Genomic DNA, 22121 nt, shown 5'->3' with positions numbered 1-22121 from the left:
TTATACAAACATAGCCCCCCCACCCACCGCCTCGACTCCCCCATTACCTGCAAAGCCCCCTTCCCTGTAGCAATTCAAAAGCAGATCCTTGGCGAGCTGGGCTTTTGAGCGGCTTGGAAATAGCACCCTATTCAAAAAAACAGAGTTAACCCAGCAGCTGAGAGATATCGGAGTCAGATGTAACAGCGGATCGTTACCGCAGGGGCTCAAGTTCAATTCACCAGCAGGAGAACAGTTATTACAAATAAAAAGATAGTCTGCTTTGCAGTCCTTGAACAGTGTTCGAGGTCACATATAATAAGGTAATGATGATGGCTAAAAATGAAAAGTAAGGGAACATCGTACCCTTTAGTTCCCGCCCACTTTTACTTCTGGGTATGACCGCTGGCATCCAGCACCCCCGCCAGCTTAGCTCTAACTGCCACTCAGTAGAACACTCACCTAGGCTAATGCTCTACGTTCCAAAGAATGCATCACCATCACACCAACATTCAGAAAGGCAGAATACTACAATCAGCAAGGCATGCGAGTATTTGGGTATGCGAATTAGCTCAAATGCAAGTCTTTTGCTCCAGAAAATTGTGTTTGTTATATTTTATACTTGTACGTGCAGAACATAAATACCAGTAAATAAATAGAGCACAACTCCTTTATATGGTGCTTCATTGGTAGCGCTTTGCCACAGCACAGACCTTTGTTTATAAGCCACATGATTCTGACCGGCCCCTTTACATAGCCCACAACTAGACCGTGTTGAATGACCTCTCAAGATAAAGGACAAAAAGTTCGAAATTGAACATAAATCCCCACCTTTCCCATTATGTAAGCCCTGATTGTGTGTGTACCCTATCTAACCTGTATGTAATACATATGTTTATGTTTCATGTACTTATCTGTATCCTGTAACTAAGCTTCAAGTATCCTTGTAACTGTTGCGCCCAGCTACTTAAGGGTTAGGTGTGCATTACCAATGAATAAACAAACAAACAAACAAACGCCTGATAATTCACAGGGAACGGACTAGGTTCCTCTTTCTTTTATATGGATGGCTATGACTGCATGTACACGAGTCCACTCCCTGGTTTCCGTTCCCGCTAATAAAACGATCACGAGTTGGTGGTGTAGGTCATAGTCTGCACGGAACGTAACGCGACGTACATAGATCACGAAATGCTTGCTTGACGTTTGTTGCAAGGACTGTAACGTCTCATCATGTGGTGACGCAGCCTTGGTCCGTTCCTCTAACGGAAACTATTCACTCAGTCACTTCCTAGCCGGCACTGCTTATTACTCTCCTTTTAATTTTTGTTACCGGTGCCCCGTAGTTCAGTAAAGATTACTTTCTTTAAAAGCAAAGTCTAACATAATGCTCTGTAAAGAGGGACACATTTTATTTGCCTGCGAGACGTGCCGCCATAGCTGCTGAATTGTTGACTATAACAGAGGTAGATCTGCTGCTATCTGCCTAACCGATTGATTACGTTGTGTTTTCTCGGGCAAGCTACTTTATTCCCTTGTACTTCACTTGAGCCATTTGCAAATTTGGGAGTGCTTGGCAACTCGGTGGACGGTGGTACTGCGAGCTCTATTAATAACCTGACATTGACTTTTTCCGAGAGGACAGGTGGCCATGGCTTCCTCCAAGTGCGTACGACTAGCTGGGGCTGCCGCAAAAGACTTTTTGTCGGGTGCAGTAGACACAGTGCTCTTCGACTGCGATGGGGTCATATGGCGTGGGGACCAAGTGATCCCAGGGGCTCCAGAAGTCATCAATGGACTGAAACGGGCAGGAAAGCAGGTTTTTTTCATTACCAACAACAGCACTAAGACTCGGGAAATGTACGCTGAGAAGTTGTCAAAAATGGGCTTTGTTGTCGAGAAGGAGGAGGTATTTGGTACTGCCTTCTGCACAGCCATCTACCTGCGCAAGATCGCCAAGCTGGATGGCAAGGTCTATCTGATTGGTGGCAAGGCGCTGAGCCAAGAGTTTGCGGCTGTGGGCATTCCCTACCTGGGGCCTGGACCAGACCTCGTCACTGGTGGGATGAACGAATGGGCGAATGTAAGTTGCGACCCTGAAGTGAGAGCCGTCGTGGTAGGCTTTGACGAGCACTTCAGCTACATGAAGCTCACCAGGGCTCTAGGTTACCTGCGGAACCCCACCTGCCTCTTCCTTGCAACCAACACAGACACTCGGCTACCGTTGGAAGGAGGACGAGCCATTCCAGGTATGACAAAGATACATTGAGACTTTATGGACCAATTTGCATTCCCCAGATAATGTGCATGTCTGTTTTAAACATGTCATGCTCGTTTTGCCCCAGTAAAACATATATATGTATGTGTTGAAAAAGTGCAGGCTCTCTTCATAAGGGTAGTGGTAAAAACAAAACTGTTGAAACGGATGGTTTTGTATGGCAGCATTCTGGATTATTGAGCCCTTGAAACACAATCAAACCAGGCACGATTAGCACAGTCGCCCTCCAACTGTAGTGCAACGAAACCTACATTTCGGGACAGGGGGGCTAACTGGTTATGGGCGGGGCCAATCTAGAAAGCGGTGGGGCAAACTTAGGCCCCACCCCTCTGTTCTACCCCCAATGTGCAGGGAGCCCATATATCATATCACCCTTTCCCCACCTGTCCCTGCACGCCTGATCTCCTGCAGAAGTAAAACACGCTCACAAGACTCCTGCAGGAACAGATCCGACATCAGAGTAGAGTAGTGGGAGCCACATCAAGAATACTCAGCAGTGGCAACAGGAAAGATGGCAGCATTGTACCCACTCCTGAAGACCAAGTCCATGGCCCCCCGGACAAAGATCAACGTCTACAAGGCAATCATCAGACCTACCCTGACGTATGTCTCCCTAGCATGGATGACCTGCCATGAGCGACACCGGAAGAGTCTTCAGATAATCCAGAACAAGTCCCTGCGGATATCCTCTGGAGCACCAATCTTCAGAAGGATAGCAGACATTCACAGAGACTTGGACATCGAGATGTTGGACGAACATCTAGCGAAGCTGAGTAAGAACGTCTGCCAAGGACTGGATCAGAACCTGAACCCTCTGATCAGAAGACTCACTGCCACCACTGCAAACCCCTTCGACCGCTACCCGCGGCACATCATTGCGAAGACCCTGTGAAACCAGCCCTTCTGTGACAAGTCCACACAGACCAAGCAGAATTCTAACCCACGCCTATACACTCAACCAGAGAAGATGGAGTAATGAGGCTCAAGCCTCAGTATCCAAAGATCACTGCTGATGGATACAAATCTATCAGTAAGAAGAAGAAGCACGCCACCCGTCCCTCTCCTACTAACTACCACACCTCCCACCCTCTACACGCCAGAATCAGCTCCTCGGTCGAGAATTACACATAAGCAAACACACTCGCTCACATTTACTCACTCATTTAAACATCCCATTGACTATTCACTCGCTCATTTACTTGCGCACTCAGCCCCCCCATACATCACTCATTCTCACACACTTATTCATGCTTACATTACATACACACTCCTTGCACGCATGTATACATACATAATGAGCTAACTTGCGCCCTTTCACACTGCTAGTTTCAGAAAGGGCTTCCCTCGCCTCTCCGCCTAACAAAAGCAAGTGTGCACATCAGCCCCCTCCCCTCGGATGTGAAAGAACACACATGTTGTTATATGTTCGCTTGCATCCTTGGAGAAGGGGCTGATGTGTGCATTTCATTTTTGTAAGGCAGTGTGCTGATGGAAGCCTTTCCTGAAAATAGCAGCTTTAAAGTTTTGCTGTGTTTGTGTAAATACATTTTCCTGCACGAACACTAACACTTTAAAGCCTCCGGTATTAGGAAAGGCTTCTCTCCCCTCTCTGAGTAACGAAAAGCTCCGACCCTCTTCTCAAATTTCAGGGGGTAGGGAGGGGGGGGAGCCTGGCCAGCTCAATGGCGTTGTGCGTCTGCCCTCCATCATACTTGGTTCCCCTGTATACAGTAGAATAAGCACTGCGACATCTGTCCCCTATTAGGCATTGCCCACCCCATCACCCCTTAAAGTACAGTGGCGTTATGAAGTTTTTATGAGTGTTTTCAAAAAGGAGGAAAAAAGTATTGAATTCACAACAACAGGGATACAAAATTAAAGTTGCAAGCTACTAGCCAACCATAAAGTATCTTGCCACATCAATTCTACGCATATAAGTAGTGCCTTACACTTACCCAGGGGTTTAGGCCTGTTCACTCACTCCTTTGCTACTCCTGCCCCGACTGTGCTCCACCCGCCACTGTTACACCCTGCAACACATCCTTCTTTCACTCAGTCACGTCACAACTCCCTGTGCTAAATAATCGGCCTTCACTCATTTCTCAGTCATGCTCATTCACACTGCAGAACCCTTGTCACAAAACCATTCCCCACCTTCTCCTCAACGCCTCTAAAATACATTGCTCCTTCCTAACTCCTGTTCGTCTCTTGGTACTCCAACTCCACTGACCTCATAGATAACCCACACCTCCCGTTTCCTGCTTAAATGTCCCTCCTTTTGTATTGGCCAGCTCTCCCTAGCCACTCCCCCTCTCTTCTTGTGTTGGCTCCAGAAATCTGGAGCTGTCGATTTCCTTCTGGATAGATAATGCTCACCATAAGAATCGGCCAAGCACAGCCTCTAAATCTCTGCCCACTTCGCAGTCTCCCACACAAACTGAAGAAGAAACCTGCTCTGCTTATCCTCAAACCGTTTTTTCAAACAACAAATCCGCTAACCCCTGCACAACCACACCATTGCCACTCATACTGGCTCTAAGCAACTCCTTCTGCACACACAGTCCAACATATAGCGAGCCACTGTCTCCAGGCAACCACAAGCCTCCCATTCTTCAGAGGCAACTGTACCCATCATACACCTCCACCCTGCATGACCCACCCTGAGGCGATTCAATATTGTCTCGAATCTGAACCCACACCTTCCTGTGCACTGCATACAACTGCCGACCCTTCAAGCTCATATCTCGACGTTTGTGCCACATTCCCTTAATAGCCACAAACCCCGACCTGCACCTCAACAACACTGTAGGGGGACTTCTACATCTACTGCTCCCCCTCATAGTGGCCTCATACGCAGCCCTGTCAGCCAATTCGTGACCCAAAACCCCACAATGGCTGGGAACCCAAGCCAGCTCCACCACCATACCCCCACAATTCACTCCTCCAACTGCTGTCTTATAAGCATGACTATGTCCATCAGCATTCCTATCCTTGATAGCTAACCATGCACTCATGGAGTCCACGAACACCACAACCCTAGCCAACTGCTTCTCCATAATCCTAATCACTGCCATATTAAAAGCCATTAACTCTGCCGTGCAAATGGATACATTATCCAACAGCCTAGCCATCCAAAACTCCTCTTCCTCCCCAAAGTAGGAGGCTATGCCACCTCTGACCCACTCTGGATCACTGGAACCGTCAGTATACACTTGGGCACCAAATGTCCCTTTCACTGCTGCAACGCAAGTCTCCTAATCTCCCCCGATCAACACTTTTTTTGACCACCACCTTCGCCGAGTCCAGACAGAATTTTGGGTCACGCAGTATTCAGAAAGGCAACATCACCCTGTCCACATTCTCCACCATACACAACTCCTCCACCCCCAAACCTTTCACCAGCCTGTAGGCATGAAACACATAAGTATCCCCTTTCCTCTCCCAACTCCCACTTTTATAGGCATGCAACCAATGAACCACCAGGCACTTCTTCACATGGTGCCACACACACAGGGATTTACATTTCAACCAATATTTAGCACTCTGCTCCTCCCTTCTCAAATCCAATGTCCACATCCCTGCCAACACTTAACACAGCCTCGGTAGGCGACGACCTAACCATCCCCGTCCCAATCCTCAACACCCTCGCCTGGACACCATCCAACATACCAAGCTGAGTCTGACTATAACCACCATGCAGTTGAACCTCAATCTCCAACATGCTCCTCACCATTCCTACATATAACATTCTCATATTCCTTTGTCCTCCACCCCACTCCTGACCGGACACTGTCCTCAACAAATTAAGCCGCCCTTTACACTTGGCCACCGTCCTCTCCACTTGTAACTTTCAAGACAGCCATGCATCTAAAAGTACACTAAGATACTGAAATTCTGACACCCATGCCAATAGATCCCCTCTCAACTTAAGGTCCAAACAACATACATACCATTTGGAGGAGGACAACGTATAACCCCATTTCTGACACCAGGCTTCCATAACATCCAAAGTCTTCCGCAATCTCCCTTGAATCACTTCATCAACCTTGCCTCTCACCCAAATAACTCCCATCATCCGCATACAATCCAACCTCACAACCACTCTTGTGAACCCCCTCTATAAGACCATCCACCGCCACATTAAACAGGATAAGAGCTTACAACACTGCACTGAGGCGTCCCATTCTCCATTGGAAACTCCCGGCATAAAGCTTCCCTAACTTGCACTCGAAACATCCTATTCTCCAGAAAATCCTTAACCGAAGAATACAGTTTCCCCTTTACACCTTTCACCGAAAGCGCATAGAGCTACCCTCCTCTCCATATCTACAAAAATCACACCCACCATGTCCCGGCAGGACAAGGCCTCCTCAACGTCTGTCGCCAAAGCAACCACAGCATCCATTACCGATCTACATTATGAAACCCATGCTCAAACATACTCAGCCGTTGCTCCGACTCCAAAAAGAACACCAACCGACCACATATTTTTTCCATCACCTTACCCAAAACTGACGTCCAAGCAATGGTCCGATAGGACCCACAAGAGCCAGCCAGCCAGCTTCCCCAGTTTCAGCATCAGCAGGATGACAGCCCTCTTCCACCCGCTGGACAATGTACCGTTATCCCACACCATATTGAACAACCGCAACACCAGCAACAGACAGACATCCGGAAAATGCTGTAAATAAACATAACACACCCCATCCTCACCGGACTAGAATCCCTACACCCCTTCAAAGCATCCCACAACTCGCTCATAGTAAAGGATATATTCATACAGACCGCACATACCCGCTACATACTAGTGTCACCAGAAATAGTTCCACAATAAGTCCTTCAATATGCCCTCTTATGAAACCAAATCACCCTCTACACTAGTGCCCTGACCTTTTTATACACCATAATGTCCTCCACCGCCTTAGATCGCATGGCCTTCTGCCATTTCCTCTTCCTATCCCGTACATCCACTGTATAGTCTAATGACCACCATGGGACCTCAGGTTTCCTGAAGAGTTTACCCCGAACCAGAGCCAGGTCTGCCGCAACTCTCTGAAAGAGGAGTACCAGTGCCAAATCCAAATCATCCATAGTAGCTGGCAACTGTAACTGCTGGGTGCCACCATCCTCCAGACCACCCATCAACCTACTGCATCCCTCCCCAAACTTCACCCAATCCATATTTTGTATGTTACATCCCTGCGGGGCAGTACTTGTCGACTTCACCACCCTAGCATTAACCTCAAGAGAGATAGAGCCATGGTCACTCCCCATCCGACCTCAACTTCCACACACACTTTATTTATTTATGGCATTTGTGTAACGCCCAAATCCAGGGGTATCGGAGCGTTTGTTACAGGCAGTAAGTGAATCAGTGAGTAGTCATACAGTGATACAGTAATAGCAAAAACTGGTTAGTTGTATTTATCAAAAAGCTAGGTTTTGACAAATTCTTTTAATTTGTTTTAGGATTGGTCATTTCTCATGGAAGAGGGTAGAGAGTTCCAGAGGGTGGGACAGAAATTGCAAAGTTGGAGCCTCCTGCCCTTTTACTTTTGTAACGGGGAGTGACAAGAGAGAGGCTGGAGCTGGATCTTAGGGTGCGAGTAGGTGTTTTCCGAATGATAGTCATTTAGGTAAGGCAGAGCTTCTTCGTAGATTCATTTATGAACCAGGGTAAGTGTTTTGAAGACAATCTGAGCTTTGGGCAACCAGTGGGCATCGCGTCTGGTGGCAGAGATGTGGTCGCTGCATTTTAGTAGAATGGCAGCTCGAAGGGCTTTGTTTTGTAGAAGCTGCAGTTTGGATAGGTTAGAGACTGATGTGCCCAGAAGGAGCGCATTGCAGTAGTCCAGTTTGGATAGTATTAGCGCTCGTGCCAGACAGTTATCAGGTGATAGGAATTGTCTACTCAGGGATATGAGTCTGGAGGTGTAGGCTGTGGAGGTAGATGGCGTGTTAATCTGTTTGGACATTGACAGCTCGGCATCCAGGTAAACTCCCATTGTTTTCACCTGTTTGAGGACTGGGATTGCTATGCCATCAATGCAGATGGAAGAGTAGCTGCTGTCAAGTGCTTTTATTTGAGAGGGGAAGCCCACAATGAGGAGCTCTTTGTTTGTCATTATTTAGACAGAGGCTCTATAGCCATCCAGTTTTGAATGGATCTGAAGATTTTGTTGATTGTGGTGGTGTCCTAAGCGTAATGGCCGGTGATGGGGATAAAGACATCAGCAAAGTTTGTGTACGTGATACCCATTGAGTTTAAGAGATCAAAGAGGGGTTTAGTATAAGTATTGTATAGTGTAGGTGAGAGGCAGGAGCCTTGGGGGACTCCCGAGTGGCACTGGAATGGGATTGGCTACCTCTTTGCTGATGAAGACTCTGGTGGTACAATCGTATAGGAAGGATTGTATCCAGGACTTGGCTTCAGGTGAGAAGTGAAAATTGTAGCAGAGGTTTTGGCACCATTGTTTGTGGTCAACTACGTTAAATGCTGCAGACAAATCTAGAAGCAGTAGAATGCTTAGATTTCCAGTGTCACGTATGCTGTCCATCTGGATTTTTAGGTCCAGAGAGCGGTTTCCGTGCTGTTTGGTGCAGAAACCTGATTGTCTAGAGCCAAGGAGGTGGTTGAGCTAAAGGAAGGAGGATTGGATTTGTGAGTATGCTACACAATCTTTTATCTTCAAAAGGAAAGGGACTGTGGTAATAGGCCGATAGTTGGTAGTAATTAGTGGGTCAAGTGTGTGTTTCTTGCAGAGGGGGGGGTTATCCATGCTGCTTTTGATGTTTGCTGGACAAGGTTGATGGTGAAGAATGTGTTAATGCAATCAGTGATGATGGAGGTGAGAGTGGGTGCGCATAGTTTAATGAAGTGCGCAGGACAGGTGTCGCCTTTACAGTTAGTAGGTTTTAGGGCAATGATGGGGGACTTGAAGACCAAAGAAACCGAGACCCAGGTCAAATCAAGGCAAGACTCCATACCCATATGAATATCAGTCCTCGTATGTTCTGGTGAGTTCAGTAATACAAGCCTGCAGTCATCAGCCCACACCTCAAGTTTAGCCCCATTCACATCCATCACAGGACTGTTCCGTAGTGTATTGTGACAATTAAAGTCACCACAGAAAACATATCTGATAACATGCACCAACGCTTGCTGCAATGCCCCTATACAATTCTTCACCAAATTGCTGACTCCTCCCACCCCCTCAACCGACTGCTCTATCTTTCCGATACATCACTTATCCTGGAAAGTGGAAGTTAATACCATCTCTCAACCAAGCCTCCTGCCGACATCACCCACCCTCAACAACTCCTCCTTCAGCTCCTGCCCATTTGCTAATAGACTCCTCGCATTCCATTGCCACATTCCTAAACCCCTGAACTCGCGGAAGACGTCACCACCACTCATCGGCGTGTGGACATCCTTTTCAGGGATATTTCCAATCTGCAAATACATTTTTGCAGCCCTCACCACAGCCTGCAACCTGTCAGATTTTGATTGACACTTGGCCGTCATATTGATAGTCGCAATAATAAAGCACTGCAAATCCTCCATTTTGATAGACTCCCCCACCAAACACCCCACCATCCCCCAAAGTATGTCTCTCCTCCACCTATGCTGCAGGGCTACCAGTCACGTCCACCTGCTCCTCCTGCACCCTCTTAACTGCAGCAGCATAGCTGATATTATGGCTCACCTTCGTATTCACAACCTTCCAAGCCTCCACTTGTGTAGCACAACCCCTAAAGGAAGGTATGTGGTTACCACCACAGTTGGAGAACTTCGGCGCACTGACAGAAACACAGTCTTTGATGTCATGGGGACCACCACATTTTATCTCCTCTCCTTCCTACAAGATTACGCCACATGTCCATACTATGGACATTTATAACACCAAAGAGGGGCCGGAAACATAAGGCTTCACCCTAAAGTGCTGTAACCTCTAATACACATGCTCATGCACTTTACTACCCCTAAAACGAATTGCCACAGTCTTAAAAGTAATGCACCCCATCGGGGTCTTTCCTACCCAACCTCCAAAACCCACAAATCCTGCAAGGAACTCACAATATCCTTATGCACACAGTGGCACCCCAAAAAATGACAACCTTACACCATTCTGTTCTGACACAGAAACGCGGTGCCTCCCAAGTCCAGAGCGTTATTCCTAGTTTCCTCTCCCCTTTCCCACACCTTTTACTAAAAGTCTCCCCCCATTTCCCCTGATCACCTGGACAGATTGCACTGCTCCAATCCCTCTTTGGTCCCACTCCAACACAACAAAAGGGCTAACACCACCAAGATCCTGATTTGGCCTTGACGACTTAATAACCACTTTCCAACCCTCCCTCCCCTTTTTAAAAAAAAAATTATTGTGTTTTAGTAAAAAAAGGATTCAACTTTTCACAAAGTACAAAGCAGTTAAAATCGATATACAATAAATAAACTGATACATATCTCATTCTTATTATTTTTTTTAATATATATTTTTATTGGTTTTACAACATATTATTTGCAACATTTTCAACTTCCCTAAAAGCCCCCCTCCCCCGCACCCTGGGAATGTCTGCATCTTTCTGTCTTCCTGTCTGCGGAATTCCTCCTGGTTTTCTTAATTAAACATGTCCAAAATCCTTATCCTGTGTGGGCACCATTGTTCCATATAGTCACTCTGGAGGTATTGCAGGGTTTCGCCCCATTCTTCTCAAAATTTCTGATGGGCCCCTTGTATGTTGTAGGTTAGCCTTTCCATTGCCACATGAGTCCATACCCTCCTTATCCAATCTATAGGCATAGGCGGATGCTTCTGTTTCAATTTATGGGCCAATTCCAGCCATGCGCCTATGAGAAGTCCCATAAAATTCCTTTTTTGTGTCCTGATGTGTGGTTTGTCCCTGGGGCTCCACAGTCCGCACATCCATATCTCTTCTCCTATGGTTCCCATTGTCAGGAACATCGAGTTCATATGTGCCTTGATTTCTCCCCAGAATTGTTGTATTTTTGGGCAATCCCACCATATGTGTCTCCAAGTTCCTTCGATTCCACAGCCCCTCCAGCATTTTTTTGAGGAATTCCGAAACATTTGACTAAGCCTTTCCGGTGTGTAGTGCCATTGCAATAGGATTTTCATCCACATCTCTTTTGTTTGAATCGCTGTTGTCAATTTTGGGATCATTTTCCATATGTATTCCCAATGCCCTTTGGTCATGGGGTTGTTTAACGTGCGGTCCCATCTTTTGATGTAGTTCCATTTCACTTCTTCTATAGTAGTGTTATAGGTGATGGAGACACATTTTTTTGAACTTGTGTTCGTCATAATGTATTTTTCACACGGGGTTAGCTCCCTTGACACTGCTTCTTTGATTCTCGGCGTGTCCAACCAGTGATAGTCGTACCTAAATGTGTCAGTGGTATTGAGTTTTAGCAAAGATGTGCAGTCCTCATATTATCTTATGCGTTAATCTTCGTGCATATCTGCAACCATTTTACAACCTGCTTCCTCCCATTTCTGGAACGCCCCTTTCTCGAGCCCTGGTGGGAATTCGGGATTTCCAAAGAGAGGTATGAAGGGAGCCGGATCTTTTGTTAGTGTTCCTTTCTGTGTGGCATTGTCCCATATCTCTAGTGCTGCCTTCATGATTTCACTGATTTGTACATTTGGGTGGCTGTGTTTCTTCCCTACCCAGAGCATATGTCTGGTGTGAGTTGTCGCTACCGCTCTGTCCTGGGCTGCCCATAATTTCTGTGATTCGACTTGTATCCATTCTTTCAGCACCCACAGCTGGACTGCATCGTAGTACTTCTTGAAATGTGGGAGTGCACACCCACCTTCACTTCTTGGGGCTGTGAGAACTGTCCTAGATACTCTCGGGGTTTCCCCTGCCATATATAATTAATGATGGTTTGTGTTAGTGCTCTGAAGAAGGATGATGGGATTCTGCTTGGAAGGGCCTGGAATAGATATAACAGCCTTGGGAGTATAGTCATTTTACTTACCATTATCCTGCCCCACCATGATATTGATAGGGGATTCCATCTTGTAGTTTCCCGTTGAATTTGTTGCAGGATTGCGGGGTAGTTCTGTGTAAATAAGTCTTGTATTTTCCCTGTCAGTGTTATTCCCAGGTATTTCACCCCAGTTTTCGCCATTTTGGAATGTAATGCCTCCGCCATTTTTTGGGTTTGTGCGGTGTCTCCTGCCAGAGCTAAGAGTTCCGATTTCTGTCTATTATTTTTCAGGCCCAAAAGTGCTCCGAATGTGTCGATTTCCTGCATCAACCGTGGGAGAGAATGCTCCGGATCCCCCAGGGTTACCAGCATATCGTCTGCATAAACTGCTATTTTGTGGGAATATCCTGCCATATCTATGCCCTTAATGTCTGTGTTGGCCCTTATCCTTTCCAGCAATGGTTCTAGGAAAATGGTGTATAAGAGTGGGGAGAGCGGGCACCCTTGTTTCGTCCCGTTTCTAATATGTATCTTGTCCGTTAGGCTCCCGTTCACTGCTACACGTATATTGGGGGAGTTGTAGTTTGCTTTTACCATCTGGATGTATGTTTCCACCACCCCCATCTTCCATAGTGTATTAAATAGGAGTGACCACTGTACTTGGTCGAACGCTTTTTCTGCTCCATTGCGAGAACTATCTCAGGAGATTGCTTGATACCCGATTTTTCCACGAGGTGGACTACTCTCTTAATGTTGTCATATGTCTGTCTACCTGGGACGAAACCCGCTTGATCTTGGTGGATTAGGTTCGGGAGTACTTGTTTAAGTCTGGAGGCCAGTATCTTAGTGTATAACTTAGCCTCTTGATTTATCAGGGCAATGGGACGATAGGAACTAGGGAGCTGAGGGTCTTTTTCCGGTTTTTGGAGAACTAGCATCTTAGCTTCATTCATTCATCTAGTAATGTCCCCCTTATTCTTAAAGGAATTAATTAAGTTCGTGAGTATAGGAACGAGTATATCCTTATGACTTATAGAATTGCGCGGTGAAACCGTCAGGGCCTGGAGCCTTGTTCCTTGGTAGATCCCTAATAGCTAACATGACTTCTTCCTGCGTGATTTCCTCACCTAGCATTTGTCTATCCATTTCCGATACCGTTGGGAGATCGATGCCGTTCAGGTATGTAGTTTGCAGACTCTCGTCTAGTTGGTCAGATGTTTATAACTGCTGGTAAGATTGTGCAAATATTTGGCCTATCTCTTCCGTTTGTGTCTTTCTTTCCACTCCCTCATCCTTCAACGCCTTTACCGTCCTCTCTTGTTTTTGCCCTTTAAGTTGTCTAGCCAGATATGTGTCAGCTTTATTGGCTTTAACATAATACCAGTGCTTCAGTCTTAGCAGGTGCCTTTCTGCTTTCTTCGTGCGGCGAGAGTCTAGCTGGCCTTGGACGTGTCTGAGTGCTTTGTGCAGCTTCGGGGTGGATTTCTGAGTAAGTTCTGCCTGGATTTTTGCTATGTTCTCCTCTAATTCCCTTTCCCATTGGGCGTTTGTTTCTCCCTTTGAGTCTTTAGGGCTATTAAGTGTCCCCGGGTGACTGCTTTTAGAGCCTCCCGTTGTGTTTCTATGGAGATTTCTGGAAGATTGTTTATTTCTAGGTATTCTGTGATATGTTCTTGCAGTGTGTTTCCTAACACTGGGTCCCTAATTATCTCCTCCGGAAGCCGCCAATTCCACATCCCCGGTGATTTGTGAAGTAGGGCTATCTCTACCCAGAGGGCGGCATGGTCTGATAACAAGATGGATCCTATATTCGATTCCTATTTTGCCTAATAGGCCCGTCGTGACCCATAGATAATCTATCCTGGACATTGTCCCATATACATGCGAAAAATATGTGTATCCCTGCTGGGTGGGGTTGGCATGCCTCCATACATCTTCCAGGGATAGGTAAGACATTTTCTTTTTTTAAAGCCTTTGATGGGGTTCCTTGACCCTGATGTCTGGGCCCTGATCTGTCTCGGTTCGGATCCCACGCTATATTCAAATCTCCTCCCATAATGATTCCCCCCCCCTGCAAATTTTTCCAATTTGTCTAATGTGTCTTTAAAAAAACCGTCCTGGCCGGAGTTCGGAGCATATATTGATGCTAGGGTGATAGGGATTCCGTAAATTTTTGTGTTAATAAATAAGAATCTCCCCTGTTTATCTCCTTCTGTTTGGAGTTTCTGAGGGTTGAGGGAGTCGCGTAATGCTATCATGACCCTTGCTCTTTTCTTGAGCGTGTTAGCCTGCAGGATCACATTGTAGCCTTTTAGTTTAATTTTATTCTTATCTTGTCCCCGTATGGGTTTCTTGGTGCATCAGTATATCATATTTCCCTTGTCTTAAAAAAGCTTCCACTTTCTTCCTTTTGACCGGTGAATTGAGGCTTCGAATGTTATATGTTAGTATTTATATCCCCATTTTTCTGTTTTGGAAATTTGCTTCCAGATACTTTAGACAGAGTCTAAATACGCTTGGTAATTCCCACGAGTGTACCTTCCCCCAACCTGAGTAACCCCCAACCTGCTCGAACAACTCTCCCCCCGCCCCCCTAAACTGCCCTGAGGTGGACTCTGGTTCCTCTGACCGCTCTGGCATTGCGCCGTCTACGCCATAGCCACTAAATCTCAGGGATGACTTGTGGGTATACTAAAACCCCTCCGGTTCCCAAGTAATCACTCTATCCCTCCCCCTGCCGCCCCTGTGTTTATTGGTCCCGCTCTCCCCGTTACTGTTAGATTGCTGTGCAGATTGGGGGTGTCCCTGGATCTGTGGATTTCGAAGACTCTTGTGTTTGTTTTTTTCTACTGGATTCTCACTCCTTTAGTTGAGGCCCTTTTACCTTGTGATTCCTCTGCCATTCCCATTCTAATTTTCGCTGGGTGAATTTTTCTGACCGTCCTCTTTAGCTAAGTCCTTCTAGTTCCTGTATTCCCAGTGTTTGCTTCCCTTCCTCACATGTTGTTACCCTTCTTTGTTTCCCCTCCCACATGGGAAGTTCCACTTGTATCTAATTTGTTTCAACGAGAGTTCCTTTACCACTGGGCCAATTTCTCTTCGTTTCTGCAGTGTGGACTGTCCCAGGTCCTGATATAGTTGGATGTCCTCCCCATTCATTCGTATATGCTCCATTGTCCGCGCTCGCCGGAGGATTTGTTCTTTTTGAGGGTAGAAGGATAAGGCCACCAATACATCGGAGGGTCTTGCACCTGGTTCCCCTGTCCTCTTGGGGCCCACTCTATGTATTCTGTCTATTGCGATTTCTTCTTCCTCGCTAGCGTCCAGGATGTCCTTGAATACCTGTTGGACTGCTTCTTTCAAGTCTCTTTCTTCCACCGTTTCTGACATGTTTTCATTTTTATGTTTGCCCTCCTCGAACGGTTTTCCAAATCTTCACATTGCAATTCTAGGTTGTGGGTCCGTCTCAGCAGTTGCTCCTGGACTTCCGCCTGTTGTTGCACCTCTTCATCCAGATTTTGCGTGATTTTCTCCAGTGTGTCTGTTCTCTCCCCCATAGAAGTTAACTCTGTCTTGAGCTCTTGTACAATAGTTCTCATGTCTGTTATTATAGTTTCAAACTGAGTCTGCACATTGGCCATGAACTGTACCTGGAATTCCGCAAACCACTTTTTCATGTCTTCTTTTGTTGCCATTTCTCCCGGCTCTGTCTCAATGTTTCCTGCACTCTGGCGCTCTTGATTCTTTTTCCTCGTTGAGATTGCTGAGGGAGGCACTGCTTTTTTTTTTCTCTGAGGTGACGGTTGAGAATGAGGCACAGTTTTTCCCCTAGATCTGGACATAGATGCAGGTATGGGTTGGGTTACTCTGCCACTGTGTTCCCCCTGGTTTCTCCTGTTGCGGCTGTCCGGACGTGTATTTCGTCCCTGCTAGGTGCCACACGTGCGGTTTGGACTATTCGTTCAAGCGGGGTCTTATCTTTGCACTCCCGTGTCTCTAGTGGGATGTTCTTTGTGAGGCGATAAGAGCCCTGCAGTGCGGCGGATGGGAGCCCCAGTGTTTGGTGCTTGAGGTCCCCTTTCCAGGGGGGGAGGGCAGGGCATGAGGGGTTTCTTCCCCTCTAAAGGTCTTGTGCGTTTATCTTTTGCCCCTCCCCCTCGGGGGTTCTACCTCTCCTTGTGCTGCTCTACAGTCCTTGTGCGCCCATCTTTGTTGGAGCCGTTTTGTTCACTTTTTTCTCCCTTTCCGCCCCTCCTGCAAATCCCCTGCTGCTGCCCAATTCGTATTGTACCTTCTAATGTGGGGGAGGATCAGTGTCCCCTAGTGCGCTGCCTCCGTCAGCTTGGGCCGCTCCGCTGTTGGGTCTCCCTCTGTTGCCGTATTCTGGAGAGTGCTGATGTATTGCGTCGTTGTGGTTCTTGCTCTGACCTCTGTCATTGTTCTGAATGTCCCACGGCGAACCTTCTGCTCCCGATCACCTCTGTGTCGCCCGCCGGCTGCTTCCACCGCTTCCTGCAGATCTGGTCGCTGTGCGGCACTTCCTCCACTAGGCCTGTTCTGATGGCGGTCTCCTTGCGGCGCTTGAGGGTATGTAACACCCTTCTTCTCCGTCTTTCCGCGGGGGGCGGCGAACTCCTCCACCCGCTGTCCGTGTTTTACGGGTGTTGTGTGTGCTCCGTCAGCTGTCCCTGATTCCCCATGCGGATCGGGTGTTGTTTAGGGGACTGGGCCCCCGCTCAGGTGGTCCGCGCCCCCCGCTGCCTTGCAGTCTCTCCCGCTGTGTCTGACGTTAGGAGCTGCCCGCCCCCGCTCCCTCTCTCGTCGCCGTCCCAGAGTCGGCGGGGCCGCGGCGGACCCGATTCCACAGCTCCGCAGTTGCTCCACACCTCCAGCCTTCGGGGGGAGGGGGGGTTGCGGGACCATAAACAGCGATATTCTATTTCTTTGCCTCAGTGGTGGACCAAAGTGCTATTCAGTTGTACAGAAAAATCTTGCTACCCAGTTCGCCACCAGTTTTTCAGGTGGTTGCCACTGAAATTAAGAAAGGAGGTTGTAAACCACTCAACGCCTGGGTCAGGCAACTTCAAGCCATACTAGAAGAAGTAGCCTGTACTGAGGAGGTTCTGATCAAAAATCCAGGCAAGATGGAAATAGAACAACAAGACTGGATCATCACTAATGAGAAGATTCTGCCGTACAAATCATTAAAACATCTACCACCAGGCGTTAACAAACTAAAAGCTCCACTAAAGTATTGTGAAAAATTCCCGGATAAAGAACTAAGAAAAACCTACATGCGAGCTTGGTTAAACTTGCTCCAAACCAGGGAAATCTTGGCCAATAGATCGCTATCTTCATTATCGGACTGCCGTCTCTTTGAAAACCCTGATCAAGTAGAAACACTAAGACACCTCCTCATGTCCTGTCCAGCATTATCTTCGGAGAGACAAGCGTACTTGGCACCACTTATATCTCATCCGTCAGTACTAGATGAAGAAACTGGATGGTACCGTCTAATTGCAGGTGACTCAGCCAGATGGTCCACGACGGCAGCAAAACTCCTGGTCGTAGCCTTAAAAAGAGCAAACTCGGCAAACAGCCTGCAACCTGCAAATGGTTCCTTAGTAATCGTTCCATCGAAACTGGTGGCCTAAGTAGTACATAAAATACATAAAACAAGAGAACGCTGAATTTTAAATGTTGTAAAAACCTCAAATGGTTAAACGCAATAAAAAAGAAATAAAATAAAAATAAAAAAATATTTCTTTATTGGCGCGGCAGTTGGGGGAGAGGACGGAGCTCCGCTCACGCACGTCCTCTCCTCATCGCCGCCATCTTGGAATCCCATCTCATTCTTATTTGATAGTAATACAGACCGGGAAATAGTGTACCAAATAAAGAAAGAAAATTGAGTAAAATAAAATTCTAAACATTTCACTTTAGGAGCTCGAGATAATGCAGGAGTTCCTACTACTTGATTAGTTAGAAAACATTCTTTCCCTGATCGTAGACAATCCCAAAAAGCTTGAATGTTGAGCCACCAATCCTCATCTATGAAGCTCGAGAGCTTGACCACCCTATGTATTAGTAGGGCAATCTATCAGCATGTGTCTTAAGGTCTTAGTAGGCCCCAGATCACACCTTTGGCATAGGTTATCAGTGTACAGGTCCTTAGATCTAGAGTGGAGGATTTCCCTTGTGGGTGGTAAATTTACTCTGAACATAAGGAAATCATTCCTACCTCCTAGAATTCGGAAAACGAGTTGGGTATCTTGGTAGGAAGCCCTGTGGTTTGTCGCATACCAAATTGGAATTTGATCTTTTTTTGATCTCATTGCATCAATAGTTAATATCCAATCCTTTCTTTTGTCGCTTTTTTACATGCATTGAATTTTCAATTAGATCAACGATTTTGCATTCACAGACTTGCCAAATGTTTTGGGCATGGTTAGCCAGGCCGGACAAAAAAGATGTTATTGTTTTTAGCTAATTCCGGTTTCAGATCATTATATAGGGTATTCTCTTGTGGTTCCTTGAAAAGTCTGAAGATCGACAATATTCTCCACTCCATATGCCATCGGAGGGCTAATAGGCCCAGTTCATACCTCGGAGTCGAGATAGGCAGAGATTGAGGGAGTCTTAAGATGTTTTTCCACAATAGACCCTCAAGCCTATCCCAATTTCTTGCATTAATGGCAGGATTGACGTCTATTCCATTTATTAAGCTAGGGATCACTTTACTGATATAATGAATTAGTGGTACTAACGAGAATTTACAGAACAGAGTTGATGTTTCTTCATTTGACTCCGTAGTTGGGTTAATTTACCCTCCATTATGCCCTCAACATACCCCTGTGAAAGGAAGGAGCGGATATTAAATCCTAGATATAAAACCTCCTTTCCAATTGCCACTACTTGACCAGAAATTCTTCAGGTGAAATTGGGCTCCTTTGTTAAAGGACATTTGAAGATGACTATTTTGGATTTGGCTGGGTTAATTTTGAGGTTAGATGTGGCAAACTAACCCAGGGCATCCAGGAGATGCTGGAGCCCTACAGGTGCAAGGCATGAATTAGTTTTTAGAAATTGATTAGTAGAGTTTGCTAATTAAACTTGTCTTGATTAGCAAACCAACCCATTTGATTAGCAATGTTGTAATAACATTGTTTTTAATACTCCTGTTCATTTTCAAGTGTCCACTCGTTAATATGAATCTTCCCCAACAAAATGAAATATAGTTGAAACAGATTTAGATACACTAACCTAAACAACTGTAAAGCATGGCAACAATGTAGTGTTTTAATTATGCATTATGTAACAACTTAGGTTTTTAGGAAGAATTGCATTTCCGTATTTTTTAAAATAGTTATCACATAGTGGTATTTGCCAGATAGGATATAGTTAGCTTAATAAACATATTATCCCGATTACATCTGGTTTGCAATTAGTAGAAAAAGAATCAAATCTTGCCTAGGACTCCTACACAGGTCTTTGGCAGTTGAGATCAGAAATTATTACTGCTGCCCCCTCCATTAGCCCCCTTGAGTTTGCAGTGAACAGAGAAAAGAAGGTGGAGATCATTGCAAGTAAGGAATGGATGGTGAGCATGCTTTCATTGAAAACGGTAACTTAAATAGCTAGATTTCCTATACAAGTGTCAATTTAATTGGCAAACCTACAGAATTGCATAGCAAATTGCTATGTGGCACTGCTTATTTTATGCCTTGGGGGTGTATAGTCCAAAAGAACGATTTCATCTGCATATGCCACCCAGTTCACTAGGCTTGCCAGGCCCTACCCCTGCATGCTTCTGGCTAGATCAGCCAGATACAGATTAAATAAGAATTGGGCTGCCATGCATCCTTGTCTCACTCTCTTTAAAAGTTGGAATTCTGGAGGATAAGTTACCTTTAGCATCTAATATTATCCTCAAAAAGGATTTCTGTGGAGTTCAATGATTATTGCCAGCAGATATTCTGGAAGCCACCACTGTCTCTGCTTCTGCCATAGATGACCTCTATTGACTGAGTCAACGGCTTGAGAAAGATCGACCCAGACTCCAAATAGTCTAGGGCGACCCTTCTGAAAGGATGTTGATGATGATGTGCTTAAATTCAGGCCATTCAAGGTGGTGAACAGGCCTGATCTGAACACTATTTGGTTCTTCAAAAGGTTTCCCTGTTTATTTACCCACATTTCTAGGTCCTTCACGACAATGCCTGTGAAAATGTTACTGTCTGCATCAAGAAGGGAGGGGGGCGATAGATAAGCGGGTCTGCCCCATCACCCTTATAAATTGGTATAATTATTGCCTAAGTCCAGGAATCGGGGAGGGTTTCTAACTTAATTATTTATTTTAAGAGACTTTATAAGATGTTTGACCATAGAGCAATATCCGATTAAAAAATCTGGTTTGTTAGACCATTAGACCCTGAGGCACTAGATCCCGAGGATTTCTTTATTTCTTCCTTTACTAGGTCTGTGGTAAGGTTGAGAGCCCAAATTCCTTTCGCTGGTCCCAATTCCCGTTAATCCTCCACTGGCCCATATAGGGCCTTGAAATGTTTCACCCAAATCAGCTCCTCTACAGCATTACAATGGATGGTTACCTGCCTTTCCTTTCTCCTATTGACTATGGCCGCAACATTTCTGGAGTTGTTTCCTTAGAGCTCTTAGCATCTGTTCTCCATCATTTTAGACGAGAATATACCTCTGGAATTTCGACCCTTGTCTATGTTTGAGGCGTAACCTTCTGCGCTCCATATTCAAATCTTCTCCACCAGATATCTGATATTTAACCTGCAAAGATCTTTCCACAGTGCTCTTTTTTTGTTTTTTATAAGGAATGCTGATGGGTTTTCCCTGACCACTCCCCTGATAATTTGGGGCTCTGTTTGTCCCACAGGAACGGTACAAATGTTGTTGGATTCTGCAAGAATTGAGATTCTTGGACTGTTATACCCCGAACCCCACTCGAAAGGACTTTGTTAAAGCACATTTCACCTCCTCTGAACTTTTAACATATTTTTTGCAGTGTTTACCCTTAACGCTGGGAATAAACAATTAGCCGTGCTTTTTGTGGCTGCTTCGAAGGAGCCAGTTAACATAAGGTGGTCACTCCAGGCGGTTGACTGGATGATGAATTCTTTATACTGGATAAAGAGGTCCTGTGATAAGAATAAGTAATCAATGGTTGACCACTACCTGTCCCTCTTTCAAGAGGCTGCGGTAGGTACACCCCCCCCTGATGTTGCCATTAGCCATAGAAAGATTCCAATTCTTTAAAAATGACAGCCACACTCAGCCATTCAGCATGGGCTACCTCCAGAGATCTTTCTCTGATTGTGATTTAATGCACTTTGCATTACAATCACCTGTTAGGATTATACTCCCTGCCCCTTGCTTTTTAACTGGGTTAGGATGCGAGCCAAGTGACACAATAAGGCTGATAGAGGAGATATTAACAGGGTTCCAGTAGATATGGATTACGCTTCGTTCCCATTTGAACTAACCTAAATTTAGTTGCTATTGCTAAGATACCCAGAGTTTCATTGCTCATTATTTCCTAGCCTGAGAAGATTGAATTCCTTAGTGCAATCGGCATCCCCCCACCCGGCGGGTCGATCCTTTCCTTTGTGTATAGTTAGTTCTACTATTGTGAACCCCTGCGTTTTAAATGTTTGTTTTAGCCAGGTCTCTTGCAATGCTACTATGTCATTGTTACCAAAAATCTCCTCCCTTTTTCTTTATTTTTGAAGCAGCTGGAACCCCTTGTATTCCAACCTAGCCACTTTAGCTCTTTTGTGGTTAGAGCGGCTCCACCGCCCGTCCCAGTTTATGAAGAACCTCGGAAATTATCTCTGGAACCAGAGACCAAGTGTTTTGGGACTTTGTGCACAATTGAGG

The 22121-nt window shown here is 45.8% G+C and overlaps 1 protein-coding gene across 1 annotated transcript in view; it reads left to right on the top strand.

The window, feature by feature from the left end:
* The first annotated feature begins 1196 nt into the window (after positions 1-1196).
* Positions 1197-22121, top strand: part of PGP (phosphoglycolate phosphatase) — a 106513-nt gene continuing 85588 nt past the window's right edge. The window contains exon 1 of the mRNA XM_069647346.1: positions 1197-2228. Coding sequence (XP_069503447.1) covers positions 1631-2228 — 598 coding nt within the window. The 5' untranslated portion in view covers positions 1197-1630. The remainder of the gene's footprint in view (positions 2229-22121) is intronic.

Source organism: Ambystoma mexicanum, chromosome 2q, assembly GCF_040938575.1.
Source record: "Ambystoma mexicanum isolate Mex_15411 chromosome 2q, UKY_AmexF1_1, whole genome shotgun sequence".
NCBI lineage: Eukaryota > Metazoa > Chordata > Amphibia > Caudata > Ambystomatidae > Ambystoma > Ambystoma mexicanum.
Note: the sequence above shows the minus strand (reverse complement) of the source record. Positions and strands in the feature narration are given on the sequence as shown.